The sequence below is a fragment of the Streptopelia decaocto genome (genome assembly GCF_964273445.1).
Source record: "Streptopelia decaocto genome assembly, chromosome: 2".
Classification (NCBI taxonomy): Eukaryota; Metazoa; Chordata; class Aves; order Columbiformes; family Columbidae; genus Streptopelia; species Streptopelia decaocto.
The window spans coordinates 73303420-73322459 of NC_138655.1; the positions used below are offsets into that span (position 1 = coordinate 73303420).

The 19040-nt window shown below is 41.2% G+C and overlaps 1 protein-coding gene across 1 annotated transcript in view; it reads left to right on the top strand.

Annotated features, from left to right (window-relative positions):
* Positions 1-4110, top strand: part of LOC309436310 (aromatic-L-amino-acid decarboxylase-like) — a 57463-nt gene extending 53353 nt beyond the window's left edge. The window contains exon 14 of the mRNA XM_082045414.1: positions 1435-4110. Within this exon, the coding sequence (XP_081901540.1) occupies positions 1435-3487 (2053 nt within the window). The 3' untranslated portion in view covers positions 3488-4110. The remainder of the gene's footprint in view (positions 1-1434) is intronic.
* Positions 4111-19040: the final 14930 nt, after the last annotated feature.

Sequence of the window (19040 nt, forward strand, 5' to 3'; positions counted from 1 at the left end):
GATATTTTGACTTTTCTAAACAGCTCTACAAAGTTGGGCTAAAGTCCAAAAAAAAATAATTTATCTCCTTATTATTTATTATGTGTGTAACCCCTCCTGCCATAACCATGTTGTTCTCTCTGTTGTCTAACACTGACTTTTTGAAAGTAAACAGAGAGGACCTGCCCCTCCCTTCTGGATTCCTTCAGCTCTGTCTCCCCAGTCCTGTATGTTCATTGTAGCTGTACCTTAATCTGCACTCATACATAGTCTGTTGCTGATTCAGAAGAAGATTGCAAGTTGACTTGTTCTCTGTTGAAAGGAGTGCAGAATATATGGACCTCCACTTTGACAGTCTTTGTTTTAAATGTTCTCTGACTGAAACATCCTGGTACACATTCAAGTTTAAAAAAGATAAATTAGGATTTGATATATTTCTATCATATCATATCATATATTAGACATCTGTCCCTTATGGACAGAAGAGAAGATTGGAATTACTGCAAACTCTCTTGAGACAGTGGTAGGTTTCTCATGGTGTTGCTTGTGCCTGTGTCTCTTCTGAAATCATGAATTCTGGACATTACCAGAAATATCTCTGCACATGATACATTGCAGAGAAAGACATCTTTGCAAATACATCATAAAGATGAGCATATATTTTCAAGTCTAGCAAAATGCTCCTTCCTAGCCAAATGCCATCTTTCCAGTTTCTTTAAGTAAAAATTCACTGAAGGAATTTAATTTCCTCTTTCTAAAACTGAGAAACAAGCATTCCTTTAAACATGCTAGAGCTTTGTTTCTCTAAAATCCCAAATGGGGATATTTTACTACGTTCTAAATAGAATAAGTAGTTTTGAACAGTTGCTATGAATCTGTAAATATTTTTTTTAATCTGCAAGTTTACTGCATTCAGGTTTATTAATTCAATTTTTACCTCCCTTCAGAGACTTTGCTTGTAGTTTTTATTTATTAGGTTCGTTGTTGCTATCATCACTGTAATAAATTTCATCATTCTGACAGTGATGTGTAATCTGTCCTCCTCTGCACTCTGCCCTATTCTGTCAAAGAAGAGGGAAAGCACTGGTGGTTTCATTTAACAAGGCCAGTTTTTGTTTTGCCATCTGTTACCATTCTTTGCAGTCTCCTTACCTCCCCAGGAGACCTCTAGTTAGCAGTAAACTCTCTTTTTTTTGTTTGTTTTTTTTTTTTTTTTCTTCCTTTCTTTCTTTCAACAAGGAAGAAAAGAGAACCTCAGTCTAAATGGATTTATACCTCAAAGCTAGTTGCTTTCTGAAAATGGTTGTGTCCAGACTAAGTAGCTTACAAGATCTACTGCTCTATTTCTCTCAATGAAAATAATGGGAAAGAAGCGAAAACGAATAGCTGTGCATTTTATAACAGCAGGTATTTTATGTATGTTTCAGCGTCGGTGATGGAAACCCCCACCCACAGCACCGTGTACCTGAGCGACTGGCAGAAAAGTTACTTTGCTATTACCTCTGGCACCTGTACACCTGGACAGAAGGCAGATGAGTACCGTGCCAAAATCCTGCGTATTCAGTATGCATGGGCAAACTCCGAGATCTCTCAGGTCTGTGCTGCCCACTTGTTTAAAAAATATGCAGAGAAATATGCTGCAATTATTGACTCTGACAACATAGAGACTGGCTTGAATAACTATGCTGAAAACATTTTGACTTTGGCAAAATGTCAGCAAAATGACAGTGACAAGTGGCAATCTGCCTTGACAACAGAGAATGTATTTGAATTGAAGTGTGTGCAAGAGAGGATGCAGACTGGCAAAAATTTCCAGAGCTCTCAGGTGACACCAACAGATGCCTGTGTACTTGCTGATCAAGGGCTCCGTCCCTCTGCTGCTCCAGGTCTTCCTAAGTTCAGTGTCTTCAGCAGTGCTGGAGAGACTGAGCTCTGTGCTGGCTCAGCAAAATGTGCAAGTCAAAGACCGGCTCTCCTTGGACATCCCTCATCTTTCAAGTCTTCTCAAAGCACTTTGTCTTCTGTGACCAAAACATTGGATACACTTCCTGCCCCTTCAGCCTCCTTAAACGAACAGGTTCTTACAGGTTTCCAAGCAACTCCGCTATTTGGAAGCAAAGAAGTGACAAGTAGTTCTCTGAAAATGTCAGGTAACTGTTGTGATGGACAAAATTTGTCTCTTTCCAATCAGTCAGCTATACCTGCATCGTCTGCAAGTTCTGGAAAAAGAAAAGCGTTTTATGGTCTGGCTGATGAAGGCAGCACGGTGACTGCTAGCCTTGCTCCATGCCAGGCTTCCACTAGTACTGAAACCAGTAGTTTTTCAGGAAATAGAAACAGAAATGAAGAGAGCAGCATTCCTGGTTTTAGAACTGCAAAAGAACAGCTGTGGGTGGATCAGCAAAAGAAATCTCAAAACCTACCCCAGCGTGTACCAGTCTCATCATATGGAGGTGTAAAAAAATCGCTGGGCGCAGGCAGATCTCGGGGTCCCTTTGGCAAGTTTGTTCCTCCAGTTCCTAAACAAGATGGAAATGAAAATGGAGGAGCACAGTGTAAACCTCATGCAAGAGGGCAGGCAGATCCATTGCTGCCTGTAGATGAACGACTGAAAAACATAGAACCAAAAATGGTTGAACTCATTATGCACGAGATCATGGACCACGGGCCTCCTGTCAACTGGGATGACATTGCTGGAGTTGAATTTGCTAAAGCTACTATAAAAGAAATAGTAGTCTGGCCTATGCTGAGGCCAGACATCTTCACTGGGTTACGTGGTCCTCCTAAGGGAATTCTTCTCTTTGGTCCCCCTGGGACAGGCAAGACTCTCATAGGCAAGTGCATCGCATGCCAGTCTGGAGCAACTTTTTTTAGCATCAGTGCCTCCTCTCTGACTTCCAAGTGGGTAGGTGAGGGGGAAAAGATGGTCCGTGCATTGTTCACTGTGGCACGGTGTCAACAACCAGCAGTGATTTTCATTGATGAAATCGATTCTTTGTTGTCTCAGCGTGGAGATGGGGAGCATGAGTCATCGAGAAGAATAAAAACTGAATTTCTGGTCCAGTTAGATGGAGCAACAACCTCCTCTGAAGATCGTATTCTGGTGGTTGGAGCAACAAATCGACCTCAAGAAATCGATGAAGCTGCTCGAAGGAGACTAGTGAAGAGACTGTACATTCCTCTTCCAGAAGCCTCAGCTAGGAAGCAGATTGTCACACGTCTAATGTCAAAGGAGCACTGCTCTCTAAATGAAGAGGAAATTGAACTCATAGTTAATAAATCAAATGGATTTTCTGGGGCAGACATGACACAGCTCTGTCGGGAAGCTTCTCTGGGCCCTATCCGCAGTCTTCAGTCCATGGACATTGCAACCATCATGCCAGACCAAGTGCGGCCTATTGCTTTTCTGGACTTTGAGAGTGCCTTCAGAACCGTGCGGCCCAGCGTCTCCTCAAAGGACCTAGAGCTGTATGAAACCTGGAACCAGACATTTGGCTGTGGTAGATAATTGCATCCTAACTGTTTCTCAGAAGCATTCCTTTAGCACCCATGATAATTTTGAGTGTCTGCACTTCTTTTTGTTTCTGTCTTTGAAGTAAATCTTAGGTTATGCAGGCAGTTGTCTAGGCCCTGGCCTGAGGTTTTTTCCAGCTGAAAAGACCATGAGAAATTGCTGGTCATGATATGGGAAATTGCTGAACACAAGCTACAGAGTGAGAAGCTGACAAAAATTACAAATAGCTGCTCTAAAAGATGGATACATTTCATTGATTAAGGGGAAGATGGTCAAACCTCACATGTAGTTGAAAGGAGGATTGGGGGGAATCTTGCAAGGCCCACTATGCTGTATCAGTAATACCATGCAAGGCTAAGGGGACCCAGGTAATGTTATCAGAAATACCAGTTTTGGGTAGGGATTTAACAAAACTGGGCCTGATGAGGAAAAGTAGTTAGGGGTCCATTGTTTGGGAGGAGACAGGAATGGCAGAAGGAAAGGGTCGAGGTGGATGTGGGAAGAGAACGCATGGAACAATAGAAGTGGGCAATAAAGGGGAATGGTCTCATGTAACCAGTGCAGTTGTCTGAGCCCTGTGCCACATCACTGCAGTCTATTTCAGCTTACTATTAAATACTTTTCCTGCTGGATTTTCTGCTTGACCTTGTGTTGTGTGCTGCGTCTGCCTGTGTAGATGTATGTTATCAGGAGGTCTGCAGCTGGAGAAAAGACTGTGAGGCGTAGGGGCTTGTAGGAGCTGAGGGCCAGCCAACGTGTTTACAACCAGGTGCTGTAGGGATCCTGACTAACAAAACTCACTAGCAAACTTCAAGCTGGACTAGCTGGCAAGTAGGAGGAAATCGGCATCTGTAAAGAACCCAGATACAAGCCAGTGTCAGCGTACAGGGCCTGGGGGTCTGGACATGGATATTAGGTGAACTTAAATCCTGTGGCAATGTTTGAAGGCTCCTTGTGTGTGGTGTCCTCATGAAGCTGGAGAGTGTGGGGGCCTCTCTCTCTCACTGGTGAGCTTCAGTCCTGGTCAGTGGGGGATGGGGCTGCGTTGATGAATTTCTGTGAGCACATTTGCTGTGTATTTGCGTGCTGGTAAATGCACTGTTCACTCTATGTCTCTGTGTGTTTATCTGTATCTGCTGTTTTGGATTAGGGTCTCAGCCTCACTCCTGGCTGGATCTGCAAGCAAAAGCAGCAGCAGCAGCTACATCCATCAAAATAAGATGGGAGAAGCCTCAATCTGAAAGTGAAACCAATTGGTCTGGGAAGAAGAAATCTCATGTTCCAACATTGACTGGGTTCCTTAAAAAATCTTGATACAACAATGGTAAAATTCATGGCTAGCTTGTACTTGATGTTCTTACCTAAAGTCTGAAAGAACTGCTCTGACTTTTGTTCACATAACCTGTCCTCGTGTGCAGGCTGGACAGAGCTGCCCTGGAATGGGAAACAAATTAAAATCTTTTCTTTGGATTCTTTTGTTCGCGTGGCAGAGCTGGCTGCAGTGCTATCCATGCTTTACTGTCAGTTTCTCTAAGCACTTTTTCTCCTGTTGGGGGAAATGCAGAGCTTAAAAGCTAGTCTTAGATTTTTATAAAAATGCATAAGTACTGTTTAGTTAGCATTATTTTAAAGTCATTTGGAACTACAGGGACTTTGAGACTATAGTGAACCTTGAATTCGTAATAATTTGGAAGACTTGGCCTGTCTTAGAAGTCATCCTAATTTAAACATTAAAAAGTCAGTTCTGTATGGGCCGAGGTCAATTGTATGAGGTTAAACAAGGCCAAGTGCTGGGTCCTGCACTTGGGTCACAACAACCGCAACACTACAGGCTCGGGGAGAAGTAGCTGGAAAGCTGCCTGGAGGAAAAGGACATGGGAGTATTGGTTGACAGCCAGATGAATATGAGCCAGCAGCGTGCCCAGGTGGCCAAAAAGGCCAACAGCAACTTGGCTTGTATCAGGAATAGCGTGGCCAGCAGGATTAGAGTAGTGATCATCCCTCTGTACTCAGCACTGGTGAGGCTGCACCTTGAATCCTGTGTTCAGTTTTGGGCCCTCACTGGAAGAAAGACATGGAGGTGCTGGAGTGTGTCCAGAGAAGGGTGTCAAAGCTGGTGAAGGATCTAGAGCACAAGCCTTATCAGGAGCAGCTGAGGGAACTGGAGCTGTTCAGCCTGGAGAAAAGGAGGTTCAGGGGAGACCTTGTTACTCTACATCTACCTGAAAGGAGGTCGTAGCATGGGGGGTGTTGGTCTCTTCTCCAAAGCAACAAGTGATGAGAGCAAATGGCCTCAAGTTTTGCCAGGGGAGGTTTAGATTGGATATTAGGAAAAGTTTCTTCACAGAAAGGGTTGTCAGGCATTGGAACAGGCTGCCCAGGGAAGTGGTAGATTCACCATCCCTGGTGGTGTTTAAAAGACATGTAGATGAGGTTCTCAGGGACGTGGTTTAGAGGTGGAGTGGACAGTGCTAGGATAAAAGTTGGACTCGATGATCTTAAAGGTCTTTTCCAACCAAAATGATTCTATGATTCTTAGCTTATGTTTTTAGTAAAGTCTGGTGTGTATTAAAAATTATTTGCAGAGATGCAGAAATTTAGATGTTCAAATTTATCTTACTTTTGAAATAGTGGAAGCAGAATAATTAGATTATCTTTTAGGAATGAATGTGTGATGTGGTCCAAAGTGATTGACTTTTGTGCCACTTGGGTAAAGATTATGAGATTAAATCTGCTCTTACAAGTGTAGTATTGAAGAGCTATAAATATATACTACATAAGATTTTTACTCTCTCCAGATGTCTCTCAAACCCTAATGGAAAAATGCTTTTAAAATCTTTTCTCACGCAAGTGAATGAAAACCCCAGAGAATTTTAATTGTTTAGTAAAACCTAAGGATTGCTCACAGATCATGAAACACCTATGTATGATTAAATAATTGACTTATTTATGCTTAGAGTTATTCTGGTATGCCATGTGAGCATACTGTGCTCATCTATGTATCTGGATATTCATATTTTAATGGAAATGGCTCTGCTGAAAGGACCGGTGAGGATGCACATGGTGATAGAGAATAAAATGCATCCTAAGGTGACAAGGACTGGGAGAGAAATCCTGTACTTCTGTATTTGTCTCCTGCAAAGTGGAACTCGTGAAAGAGATAAAAGGTAAAACCGCAGCACCAGACAGCAGTATTCTTCCTCGTCTCACATTATTAATTTCTTATCACTCTCTTGAATTACATGAGCATGCTTTTGTTTTAGAAAACACATAGAAGTAGTGAAAGGGAAAATTAGGTAAAGTTTATTCTTTTTGTCTTTCTCTTTTTTGGTAATGATGCAGGTAATATGACTTTTCTTCAGCCATTTCGCAGTATTCAGGCTTTGCTGCAGGACTCACAGCCAGCAGGACTTCCAATATTAGCCCTGTATGTATTTCATAACCTGCAATAACAGTGCCACCAAACAAGAGATTAGATCACCGGTAACATAATTTCACAAAACATAGAAAATTGCACAGAAGTCGGGCATGATTGTAATTTAAGGGAAATGGTGCAGATAAATCCTCTTTAATGGATCTGTTTGGTGTATGCAGAAACCTGTGTACTTCATTATTTATTCCTTTTGGCTGGCTGAACTTTGTAAGAAAAAATGCAGGACTCTCCTGGTTTTGTGGTTCAGTAACATTTGGTGCACAATCTCTTAGTTTCCCTTAAATAAAGGTAAGTAATTGCAGTCCTGGAAAAGTGAGGTCTTAATAATCAAGGCAATCCAAATTCTTCATGTTCTCAGCCCATCTTGTATTTGAGTTAGCTAAATTGTCTCAAAGTAGTATGAAATCCCCAGATGAATTTTCATTTATAGAAAAACGTGCAAACACAAGTAGGTAAAAAGCTGATGAAGCAGCAATGATCATCATCTGCTAATGGCAAGCAGATGAAAACCAGACTGGCCTCTGAGACCATTGTTAAGATTGTCCTATTGAAATAAGACAATTTCTGTTTTTCTAATAGAAATTATGGGACTACTCCCATGCCAACATCCCAGAGAGGGATTTGCCTTGGTGAGCACTTGCATTTACTAAGACTTAGCAGGTGTTTTGTACTGTAGATATACAATGTTTCACTTGTTTTCAAACTCATGAGTGTGCATTCCTTTGAAATTTAAATTAAAGGTTTGGCTTAGGAGAGTTTTGGAAGTGGCATAGACATTGGGATTGAGTGCACTCTCAGCGAGTTTGCAGATGACACCAAGCTGAGCAGTGCAGTTGACACACCTGAGGGATGGGATGCCAGCCAGAGGGAACTGGAGAAGCTTGAGAAGTTGGCCCACGAAACCTCATGAGGTTCAACAAGGCCAAGGACAGGGTACTGCATCTGTATTAGGGCAACCTCTGGTGTCAATACAGGCTGGGGCATGAAGGGATTGAGAGCAGCCCTGTGGAGAAGGACTTGGGGGTACTGGTGGATGAAAGATTAGACATGAGCCGGCAACGTGCGCTTGCAGCCCAGTAGGCAAATCTTTTCTTGGGCTGCATCAAAAGGATCTTGGCCAGCAGATTGAGGGAGGTGATTCTGCCCCCTTACTCCACTCTGGTGAGACCTCACCTGGAGTCCTGTGTCCAGCTCTGGAGCCCTCAGTACAGGAAAGACATAGACCTGTTGGAGAGGGGCCAGAGGAGGCCACCAAGATGATGAAAGGGATGGAACACCTCTCCTATGAGGACAGGCTGAGAGGGTTGGGGTTGTTCAGCCTGGAGAAGAGAAGGCTCCAGGAAAACCTTATTGAGGCCTTTCAGTACTTAAAAGGGGCTTAGAAGAAAGATGAGGACAGACTTTTTAGCAGAGCCTGTTACAATAGGGCGATGGGTAGTGGTTTTAAACTAAAGAGGGGGAGATTCAGGCTAGACAAGAGGATGAAATTTTTTACGAGTGGTAAAACACTGGCCCTGGTTGCTCAGAGAGGTGGTAGATGCCCCATCCCTGGAGACATTCCAGGCCAGGCTGGACAGGGCTCTGAGCAACCCGATCTAGTTGAAGATGTCCCTGCTTGTTGCAGGGGGGTTGGACTAGATGACCTTTGAAAGTCCCTTCCAACCAAAACTATCCTATGATTCTGTGATCTTTTTTCAATATCTGTTGATGGCTTAACATCATATAAGAGCTCATATTTAGCAGTGATAGCATAAAATTAGAAAAAATAAAAACTCCACTTTCAAGAAGGGCACAGAAACTCTGGGTTGATGTAGCTACAACCAGAGAAAAGGAAGTAGAAATTATGTTTGTAGTGACAAGGCAGGAGGTAATAGGTAATTTGTTTTCAGGTCCTGTCATTAGTCTGATATTTTCTGAACATCCTTAGTGATTTTTTTCAACTATTTTAATGATAAATTTAAAAGGTTCAACCACGCTTAGTGTGATGCCTTACTGTCATAGGACAGTGAGTCTTATAGTTAACTGAAAAAAATTAAATATGCTAATTAAAACATTGTGATATCAGAAGTTGTACCAAAACCAGAGGATTTGCGTCAAAGAAGTACAAGAGAACTCAAGATCAAATTTTCAGAAACTTTTGCTGTCATCTGCTAAAAATATATACTAATGCTCTGTCTCTAAATGGCTCAGAAAGGACAGACGTGACCATGCTGAGGGCTGCTCTGTTGTCGTTCCGTTCATGAAAACTCTTTCTCATGTGCTTTTAAAAAAATAGTTATTGTAGTACAACTCCCCATATAGTTATGATTATATAACCTCCCCCCCAGTGACCCCAGAGTGGGGGTAATTTATACCAGGGAAGGTTACCTTTATCTGAATAACATAATCCCCATGAAAAATTGTATTGTTTAAGAGTCTAATTGCCCCCATAGCAGCAGGAAGGGAGTACCACCTTATTTACATTGATACAGAGGGATGTATAGCCATTGTCTGTAGGTGCGTCCCAATATCCTGGACACATCTGCCTGCAGATGCAGGTGGCAATGGTGCTGCTGCTTGTCTTCATCCACAGGCTGGAGAGGTCTTTCCTACAGTGATGTTGGCAGGAGAAATTGTGTGGTGGGATAATTGAGCCAGTTGAGCTCAAATGTTTCTGCTAAACATGCATCTAGGACAGACATAGAAAGACTAAAAGATTCCTTGCTCAATCCAACCTATATAAGGTTTAAAATTTATGGAAAAAAAGTGTATCCACAACAAATGTCCTGAATTCCTCATAACAGCAGTTTTTTTTCAAGGGGAAATAATGCACCTATAGTGTTGATTTGATCTTTTTTATAGCCTACCACCAGATGGAGATCTTTTCCCAAACAAGTCCACCCAGTTTCTTAAGGAAAGCCCAAGTGTAGTCAAAGTTATGTTGCCTTGTTTGGTCGCTTAAAATCATGCAGTATTAATGCCTCATTACCGGTACTTTATTAAGGATTATTTTTGGTTCATTGGGTGGACTTGGATTTTTAAGACTTTTTTGGGGGAGCTGCGGAAATCAGTCAGACATCTCTATAACTCCCTATTTAACAAAGATTGGATTTTTAAAGATTAATTTTACCTTATGTCTCAGGTTGTAATATTACACTGAGGACAGGAAAAGAGGTGAAAATCCCAATACAGTGCATTTATCTTGAAACAGATCATCAGTCTTAGGAATTTTATTAGCAGAGTAAATGAGCAGCTATGAGCAGTCTCCCAGCCAGAAGATCCTGAAAATGCATTGAAAGGTAGATACACAACAGGTAGTTAATAGGAGCTGAGTCCAATTAATTCAAGAATCTCAATTCATTTGAGTTTTGCTTGATAGCAGATGGCATTTATTGCTCTCCTCATGTTGCCCCACAAATAGAAATCATCAGCAGTATCGTAAGAGGGTTGAACACTTGGCACTGCTCTTACCCCAGTGGTGCAGGGACCTTCTCCTGATCCACTTGACAGAAGTCCCAGAAGACAGAACTCCTACGTGCTGGGTAATTAGTTAACTTTCTGGGTGATCCCTCGGCTAATGTTTGACCGAGTTGTCTGGGCAGCATAAGCCGTGCCTGTTTGTGGTTGGCACTGTAGGCATTTTTCGTGACTGAAGAAACCACTGGACTGATTTCTCCAGAGAAAGAATTCTCCAGAGTTGCTGAAGACACCAGGCCCTCGAGCGCATTTCAAGCGAAGATCGCTGATGCCATCCATGGTCATTGATGAAGTATATTAAATATATATATATTTAGATATAGGTGGCTAATATTGGTCTACCTTCCTGGTTCCTACAGTTTTTCACTTCCCTGCTCTGTGGGTCAGATGCTTTGCAGCCAATTTACATCAATTCCTGGCACTGTTTTTAAAGGAAGCAAGGGGGAACAGCACGGAGTCTCACTTTCTGCCAACAACAGGAAGCGTATGCTCTTTGAGTCAGGCAGCTTGTTTCAGCCATGCCTTTTGTTGAACCAACAAATTACTGGACTACAGATTCGGTCTTCAACATGGTAGCACCATTCAACAAATCCTTGGAAAGGCAACAGCACAGAGCAGCAACAAGGATGGTCGGGGGGAAAGCTGTGTGCCGCCGCAATTCCCTTTTTTGAAAGGAGCATTTTCTTTACAGACCAAACATCTCAGGGAAGAGAGGGGAAATGGCAATAATATCTCTCTCTTGTTCTGTCCTATGGGTCTGAACACGCTGCTGCTGAAATCCTGGTAGGGGTGATGGCTGGAGGAGTCTCCTCTTGGCTTCTGGGATGATGCCATGTAACATAGCTGTCCTGCCCATTGAACAGAGAGGTGCGCTCTTGGATCCTGAACTTAATTTTTGTGCCTAAAGCAGGCTGAGGTACTCCGTGGTGTCCAGGAATTTATGTAGTTTTTCAAGACCTCCATAAGTCAGTCCCAAATCCCTATTTCATTTTTTCCTCATACATAGTTAAAATTGTAACCAATATGAGGCTACCTAAAAAACCCTATAACTTCCTTCTCTGAAATATGCATCTTTGCAGGAGCTGTTTCCAGGGCCCCTTTTTGTATGCTGATTGTACATAGCATTTTTACTATTCCTTTTTTTTTTTTTTTTTAATTCCTTATCACTGCAATAAAACCTTTTAAAAAGCTAACTGCAAAAGCCAGGATTTTTATATCTACCTTAATTCCTCACAGTGTTTTCCTGATGCAGAGGCAGGCTCAGTCAAAAGAAATCAAGAATGAACAAAGTGCATTTTCTGAATAAATTATTTTTTGTACTTTACTGCCCCCAAATATTTTTTTTCTTATTGTGTAAATTTACTTTCCCCTCTCCACTGCCACCAAACCTCCATATGTTTGTTTCTTGTAAGTACTTCCTTTCTAACTTCATGCTAGCAAATTTGCCAAGGTGTGTTGTGGGGCTGAATACATCCCTTGTGAGGAAATGGGGTGTCTTGAGGTGCCTGGTGAAGACTGAAGGCAGATGCATGTCCCTGGAGTGCTTGTCTGATGGCCAAGGGCCAGGGCTGGGTTGCTGTGCTGTCCCCTCGAGGAGCTGGTGGGCCTCAGCTGCGCACGTCCCAGGCTGAAGAAGCTGAGGTGTGTATGCTGGGGAAGCTCTCTGACTGGTGTCTCCTCAGGAGGCAGTCGTGATGGGAGAGCTTAGAAAGCAAGACCCTGCTAGCCTACCTGTGAGAGAGCATTCACACTGCTTTTCTGGAGAAAAAACTCCAAGGATGACCTCAGAAAACACTGAGAAGGATGGGCTGTGTAACTTCCCATGTTGGCGTGGCGTGAAGCAGCGAAGGGACGTGACCCTTTGTCCCTGCATGACTTTTGGAGAGGGTCTGCTGTGAGCTGCTGAATGGCACCAGCCTCCTTCTTTTCACTGCCCTGGTGACTTTACCTTGCTTAATATTGGTTCAACATAGAGTCTGAGGAAAAAGTAAGGTATTGATGTAATATTCACAATATAAAATTATGGAAGTGGCCAAAGGCTTAGTAGCAAAAGTAAACAGCACAGTAATATGTGGAAAGGTTGGGGTTTTGAGTCGAATATTTCTCTGATTGCAAAGGAAATTGGGCAAGCAGTTTATTTAGGAGAAGCAGAACCAAAAGGAAAGCTCTCAGCTTTCCTCCTCTGCACATACTGTTTCTCCAGAGAAGCTGTGGTGATCCTGCAAAATTTGACAAAGAGGGTGTAACAAGTCCTTCCCTATTTTCTGGAAATCCCACCCTCTCTCCACAGCTTATCTGAAGTTTCTATTTTGCACATTGGTATTTGTGCAAAGTTTCCAGTGAGCCTTCTCTTTTCTCTTGTAAATTAGCCTGCTTACTAAGGCCATCACGGGCTCCTCTTTCTTTGGAGCATGATATTTTCATGTCACTATTGTCCTGTTAGTTTTTTGTTTGTTCGTTTATTATTTTTTTCCTGAGATAGTTGGGAGAGTAAAATAGTGATTTTGCATTGTGTTTTTAAGCCTTAGAAAAACAACCCAATTTGTTACATCAGTTGGTTACCGTAAAACTGTTAATTGAGCAGCTCATTATGTGTCCATAAGAAAAGTAAGAGAGGGCCCACAGTACCACAGATCAGACAGAGGGTCCCTCTCCCAGTATTGTTTTCCTTTTTATCTGTGTTTCATTTAAAGATATTTGCAAGGCAAAAGCTGTCTAACTTCCACAACTGATCATGAAAAAGATGATGTATCTTTGTATGTGTGGTCAAAGTACTCTGTAAGTTTAGGTAACATAACATGTTTTCAGTAACAAAGAAGTGGGCAGAAAACTGGCAACCGTTGGTTAAAGATATATAAATTGTTGAAAATCTTGAATTAGACACAAATAGTACACACATACATAGAGACTTTGATGTAACCTAAAACCTGAATTCTTAGACCTATGGCCTTAGTGCAAGGGTCAGCAAATATGGATTCCTGAGTTTACTACCCACTGAAGAGGAAGCCTAGTCTGTGGCTGGAGGATAAACAAGTGTTAGAAGACCTGTCTACCAATCCTGATTTTGTCAAAAACTCATTGCATGATCTTGCGTAAGGAATTTAGACTTTTTTTTTCTTTTTTTCTTTTTTTTTTTGTGCTACAATTTCCCTTTCAGGGAAGGGGAAGGATGTATTAGTTTCACAGTAGTACTGCTGTTTACCAGCTTTTCAGAAATTATAGCTTGGATTTTAGAAAGTATAGAATAAATTTAAAGGTAATAGGATGAAATGATTTTCGTTTTTAGTTCAGAGTAATTTCCACTTACTATAATCTTACCTCCCTCTTCCAAGTTAATAGAGCTACGCACCTCTTGTATTTGAAACAAAAATGGATATTCTCCAGAACTGTGTGTCTGCAGAGACTGGAATATAAGAAAAAGAGAATTTTTTAAACCTTAATGACAACATATAAGGAATTGTTAAAAGGATTTACACTATGTGATTCTCTGCTTTGTCAGGTATTGAAGAAAAAAGGAAGTATGAATGTATACAGAGAACACCTGCATTGACTGTCTGGATTTGGCAGGTGGGGGAAGTTTTAGTTCACAAATTCATCTTAGATTTAAGCATAATCAAGAGAAGAGGCCAACTCTTCCATGGTATAAAAGGCATGCAGCTATTAAGAATGTTTTTCCCCTGAAATACACTGGTTTTGGCTTTTCTTAATTCTGTGGTAATAACCCTTATGGTAGAGAGTAATTTCTTCACTGCTGAACTATATGTGTTAATTTTTCCACCCAATCTTCTACCACCCTTCATTTCCCTTCTGCTCTTCCTATCACTTCTGGTACATTTGCCCCAACCTTCAATGACCAAATTATGATTCAGCTGTCAAGAACTATTTAACAAAACTCAGGGAGATGCCTACAGTTTCCTTCTCCTGGTTTGGGCTTTGGAATTTTGTTGAAATTGCCTAATTTTGGACTTCTTAACATATTATTACCTGCATTTCATTGTCTTCCCAAAACCACTCTTGCTTTTCTTGTGTATTTCTACTCTTTCTGCTCATCAGGACCCAAACTTTGTTTAAAGGTCAGTTAAATGCAGTGTAGTTGTGACTTGGGGAGAAGCAGCATGCTGTACATGCATGAACTGCAGGGTCTTGTTAGTACTGTGTGTTCTTCAGCAGCTTGATTATTTTCACTTATTCAGGTTTACTCTGATTACTGCAGTAGAAATTCTTCTTTCAGGTGCTATCATAATGTCAATGTTAGACCTTATTAAACTGGTTTGTGTCTCAGCCAGCTTACATTTACAAAGGGACAGTGATGCAGATGTTTTCAAAGCAGAAGTAATCATTCTAATTTGTACCAATATTTAATGAGTCCAAAAAAAAACCCTGCATACATGTGTGTGTTAAGTGCATTTCCCATGTGCATTTGCTAGACTATGCAAATAGAATACTATATATACTACTAGTCTAGAACTAAGTGACTGGATGTGATGCAAAAATAAAAAGTTAGTGAATGTTTCAGAGCAGGACTTCTGAGGTGAGGAAGTAAATTGTGTACGTGCTGTGCTAAAAAAAAAAAAAAAAAGAAAAAAGGTAAAATTCATATAACAATGAATTTATTAGTGTCCACAAATACATTTTCAGCAAGGTGTTGCAGTTTTTGGTGCATCTCATTGATTTGCTGAGCATACTTCTCAGATGCAATGTTTTCCCTGAAACTCAGAAAGCTGTAGTGGAACAGACCAGCAGCAGATCACCAAACAGTGACCATGACCTTTTTTGGTGCAAGTTTTACTTTGGGAAGAGCTTGGAGGTTCTTCTTGGTCCAACCACTGAGCTGGTCATCACTGGTCGTTGTATAAAATCTGCTTTTCATCACATGTGGCAGTCTGATCAAGAAATGGTTCATTGTTGTTGCATAGAATAAGAGAAGACAACACTTTAAAACACCGTGTTTTTTGATTTTTGGTCAGCTCACGTGGCACGCACTTATTGAGCTTTTTCACCTTTCCAATTTGCTTCAAATACCAAACAACCCTAGAATGGTCGATGTTGAGTTCTTTGGTAACTTCTCATGTAGTTGTAAGAGGATCGGCTTCGATGATTGCTCTCCACTGATGGTTGTCAACTTCCTGTGGCCGGCCACTACACTCCTCATCTTCAAGGCTCTCGTCTCCTTTGCAAAACTTCTTGAACCACTGCTGCACTGTACATTCATTAGCAGTTCCTGGGCCAAATGCCTCGCTGATGTTGCAAGTTGTCTCTGCTGCTTTACGACCCATTTTGTTCTCAAAGAAGACAATCACTTGAATTTGCTTTTTTGTCTAACATCGTTTCCATAGTCTAAAATAAATGTGAAATAAACAGCAAGTTATAAGTCAGTAGCAATAAAACATAAAGCGAGAAAAGCACATTAAAATGATGTATGACATAACCACATTTATTTCGGAATGTATTCCAAGATCACATTGTCGCGGTTGAGACGGACAAACGACATGGACCAAGTTCTTTCAAGATGAAAGTAATAGGTGCCATTTATTGTTACAAGTGCATTTTTATACAATTCTACCAGTTCATGTGTCTTTTCACTATTGGTTACAAGTTACAGCACTAACATCTCATTGGTTAATTTTGCTATCATCCATGTTATTCTTCTATCCCCTTCTCTCTCACGGGTATATCTCTCCTTTCTCACGGGTACAACTCCATACCTCCAGATACTCCTTTACTCCCATCTTTCTCAAGGGTAAATCTTAATATCTCAAGGCTGATCTCTACTCCCATATTTTCTGTCAAGGACTCCACAGACCCGCTGCAGTTTCCCACATCACATGGCAAATTTCAACAATGCAAAAACTGCAATTACTTTTGCACCAACCTAATATTTACTCCCTCTTCTTTTTCTTCAACACAACGGAGAATGAACCTATATTCTCACCCCATAGCTACACTCAGGAATCTCCCTAAGATGATAAAGGTACTTCTTTGTACACTACAACTGTCAGTGAAACAAAACCAAAGTGTTTGAATCTAGATTTGAACCTCCCCTAAGAGCTCTTTGGATCTCTGTTTCGATTTATATGATGTATTTAGTCCTTGTCAGTGCAACAGGAGCAGCATAAAGTAAATGTTGTAGCCAAATAGACATTACTGTCCCCTTTGAACCAAAATAAAGAGGGATAGAAAAAAGGAAACCCCACCTTTACTTATAGTACTTAACATCGCCATGTTAGACTGCCCCCTAAATATTCATGTCATTTTCCCATTTCTTTCGGTAAAGTTTTTTTGTGCAGTGCTGTCAGGTTCAAAGGCTCTGATGGGCTGGTGAACAACCAGCCCTGGGGCAGGGGGAGGGAGTGGGGCTCGCCTGGGGGTCCTGGCTCTGCTCTTGGTTGTAAGGAGCTTATAAAGGGTGTTAGCCTTCTCATGTCCAGGCTCTATACATTTCAGCTCATGCAAATAGAGGATATATTAGCTCAGGCTCAGTTTTGCTGGTTGTTCATAGGATGACATGAACTTTATGGAACTTAATTTGAAAATCAGAGCCTGCCAAAATTAATCACTAAAATTTCACCTGACTGAACATAGATCAGGGTTTTGCCCCCGAAAGCTTCAGTAGAGACCCAGCAAGTCCTCCCATCATAGCTTTCCTGAGAAGAAAGTGGAGAGCAACCTCAGGCAAACAGTCAGTTCAAAATTAAAATTTAATCTGTTTGAACATTGAGTGGGAAACAAGAAGTGAAAACTGTCAACTGTGCCCAGATCCATTCAGATCACTTCTAGGGACAGTTTTGATACCAAATTATCCCTGTTATGCAAATTTCCTCACCAACCGGCTGGTTCCCAGTTATGCATGGGGAGAAGCGGCGGCCACATCTGCTTCCCGTTTTGCCGTTTCAGAGACGAGCCATCTGTTTGGCCTCATCCCGAACAGCCTGCTCGCTGCTGATTAACTTCCTCACCCCACCAGCCCCAGGCTCACTGTCTGCTGCAAGGTGTAGATCTCTTTCTTTTTCTTTTTCTTTTTTTTTTTTTTTTTTTTTTTTACTCTTCTCTAACTGCTTATAAACCAGAACCTTCACTTCTCTCCCAAGGGACAGGAAGGCGTTGGTTTGTGTGATTTGCAGCCGACACCAGCGGCAGCAGCAGAAGCAGCTGCCCTCTATCACTCTCGTGTTTCATATGTGTGGTCAGGACAGATAAAACTGGGAATTTTTCCATGTCCTGGGATGGATGGGCTTTAAAGCATTGAGACCTTAGCTTATATGAAAAAAGAACAAAACATACATACATACATATATATATATATATATAACTAAAATGTTATAAAGCTAAATGCAGCAAATGTGTTGCTGCAGTTAACAGGGACTGTTCTTTCAGCAAGAGTGGGGTTTCAGCTATGCTTGCTGCATCCTTTTTTTGTTGAAATGTGATGAACTCCTGCCATTTGAAGCCCAGCTTTGGATATCTCACTCCCATCTGTCCCATGTTCAGTGAAACTCTGCAGATTTTTGGCCCTCCTGTTTTTCGAGTGTCCATCTTCTGACAATTACAGCAGGACTTCAGAAATGCTGCATTTATGTGGCTGCCAATGACTTTCGTGAGAACTGGACATTCAGCAGCCTTGAAAATTCAAAGTCTTTGTAGCCAAAAAAGAAATGCATCAAAAATTAAAATAGAGAAACTAGAAATACAGACCTCCTGTTAAGACTAAGACTTCTGTTGCCTTCCACAGGACAGGTCTGATGGATTTTTGTATTTCATTATGCATTCGGACCAGAATTTGTTCTCATGCACCATTTTCCTTCCAGATAAGGTTGACTGTGCTTCATGATGGTAGACACAAACTGGCTGGCCCGTAGGAGGGAAGGATTCCCTGCAACTCTGACTCACTAGTCAGGCAGGAACATTTATTTTCAGAAATCAAACATTTTGGTTTTCCAGTTGCAACATTTTCAGCTTTCAAATTGTTGCTGCTACTGCTGAAACTTGAAGCTTTCAGTGAAAACGTCTTTATTTTTGACCATCTCACAAGCTGACAAAACCAGTGCAATATCCTCAGTCTACTGGCAAAGTCAGGAGCATTTCTGACCCTTTTTCCCCAAATAAGATGTTGAATGACCTTGCCCCAACCTTCAAAAAAATATAAAATTGTTACATAACCAGATCTGTGTGCTCCAGGTCTGGCTCTGAGTTCTCATTTTGGTATCTGCTAAAAGAATCTTGTATGTTTTAGTGTATTTCTCGATTTTTAAAAACTGACTAGGAAATGTTGGGTGCTGAGTACCTCTTAATACTGGTTTGGGTTTTAAATGCTTATGTATGGATTGGGAAGCCTGTTTGGGGACTCAAGGCTGAAAATACTCACCCCTGGTAGTCATATGTTTGTGTCTTTGCACCTACAACAGTTTCTGATGTAATTTAATGAAACTGTGGGAGCAGAAAAAAGACATAAATGCAATGATTTGAAAAAAAGACTTTGAAATGCAATAGATATCCAGAATAGATTTTTAGCCACACAAACTTTCATTTGTGTCTGTGCATGTCTTTACTTAAGTTCAAGGATTTAATAACATTAACTAAGAATATTACTTGGGTCTATTTTTGTGATTACTATTATTTAACAGATCATATTTATTTTGCAGGAGAGTCACCCACTGAAAC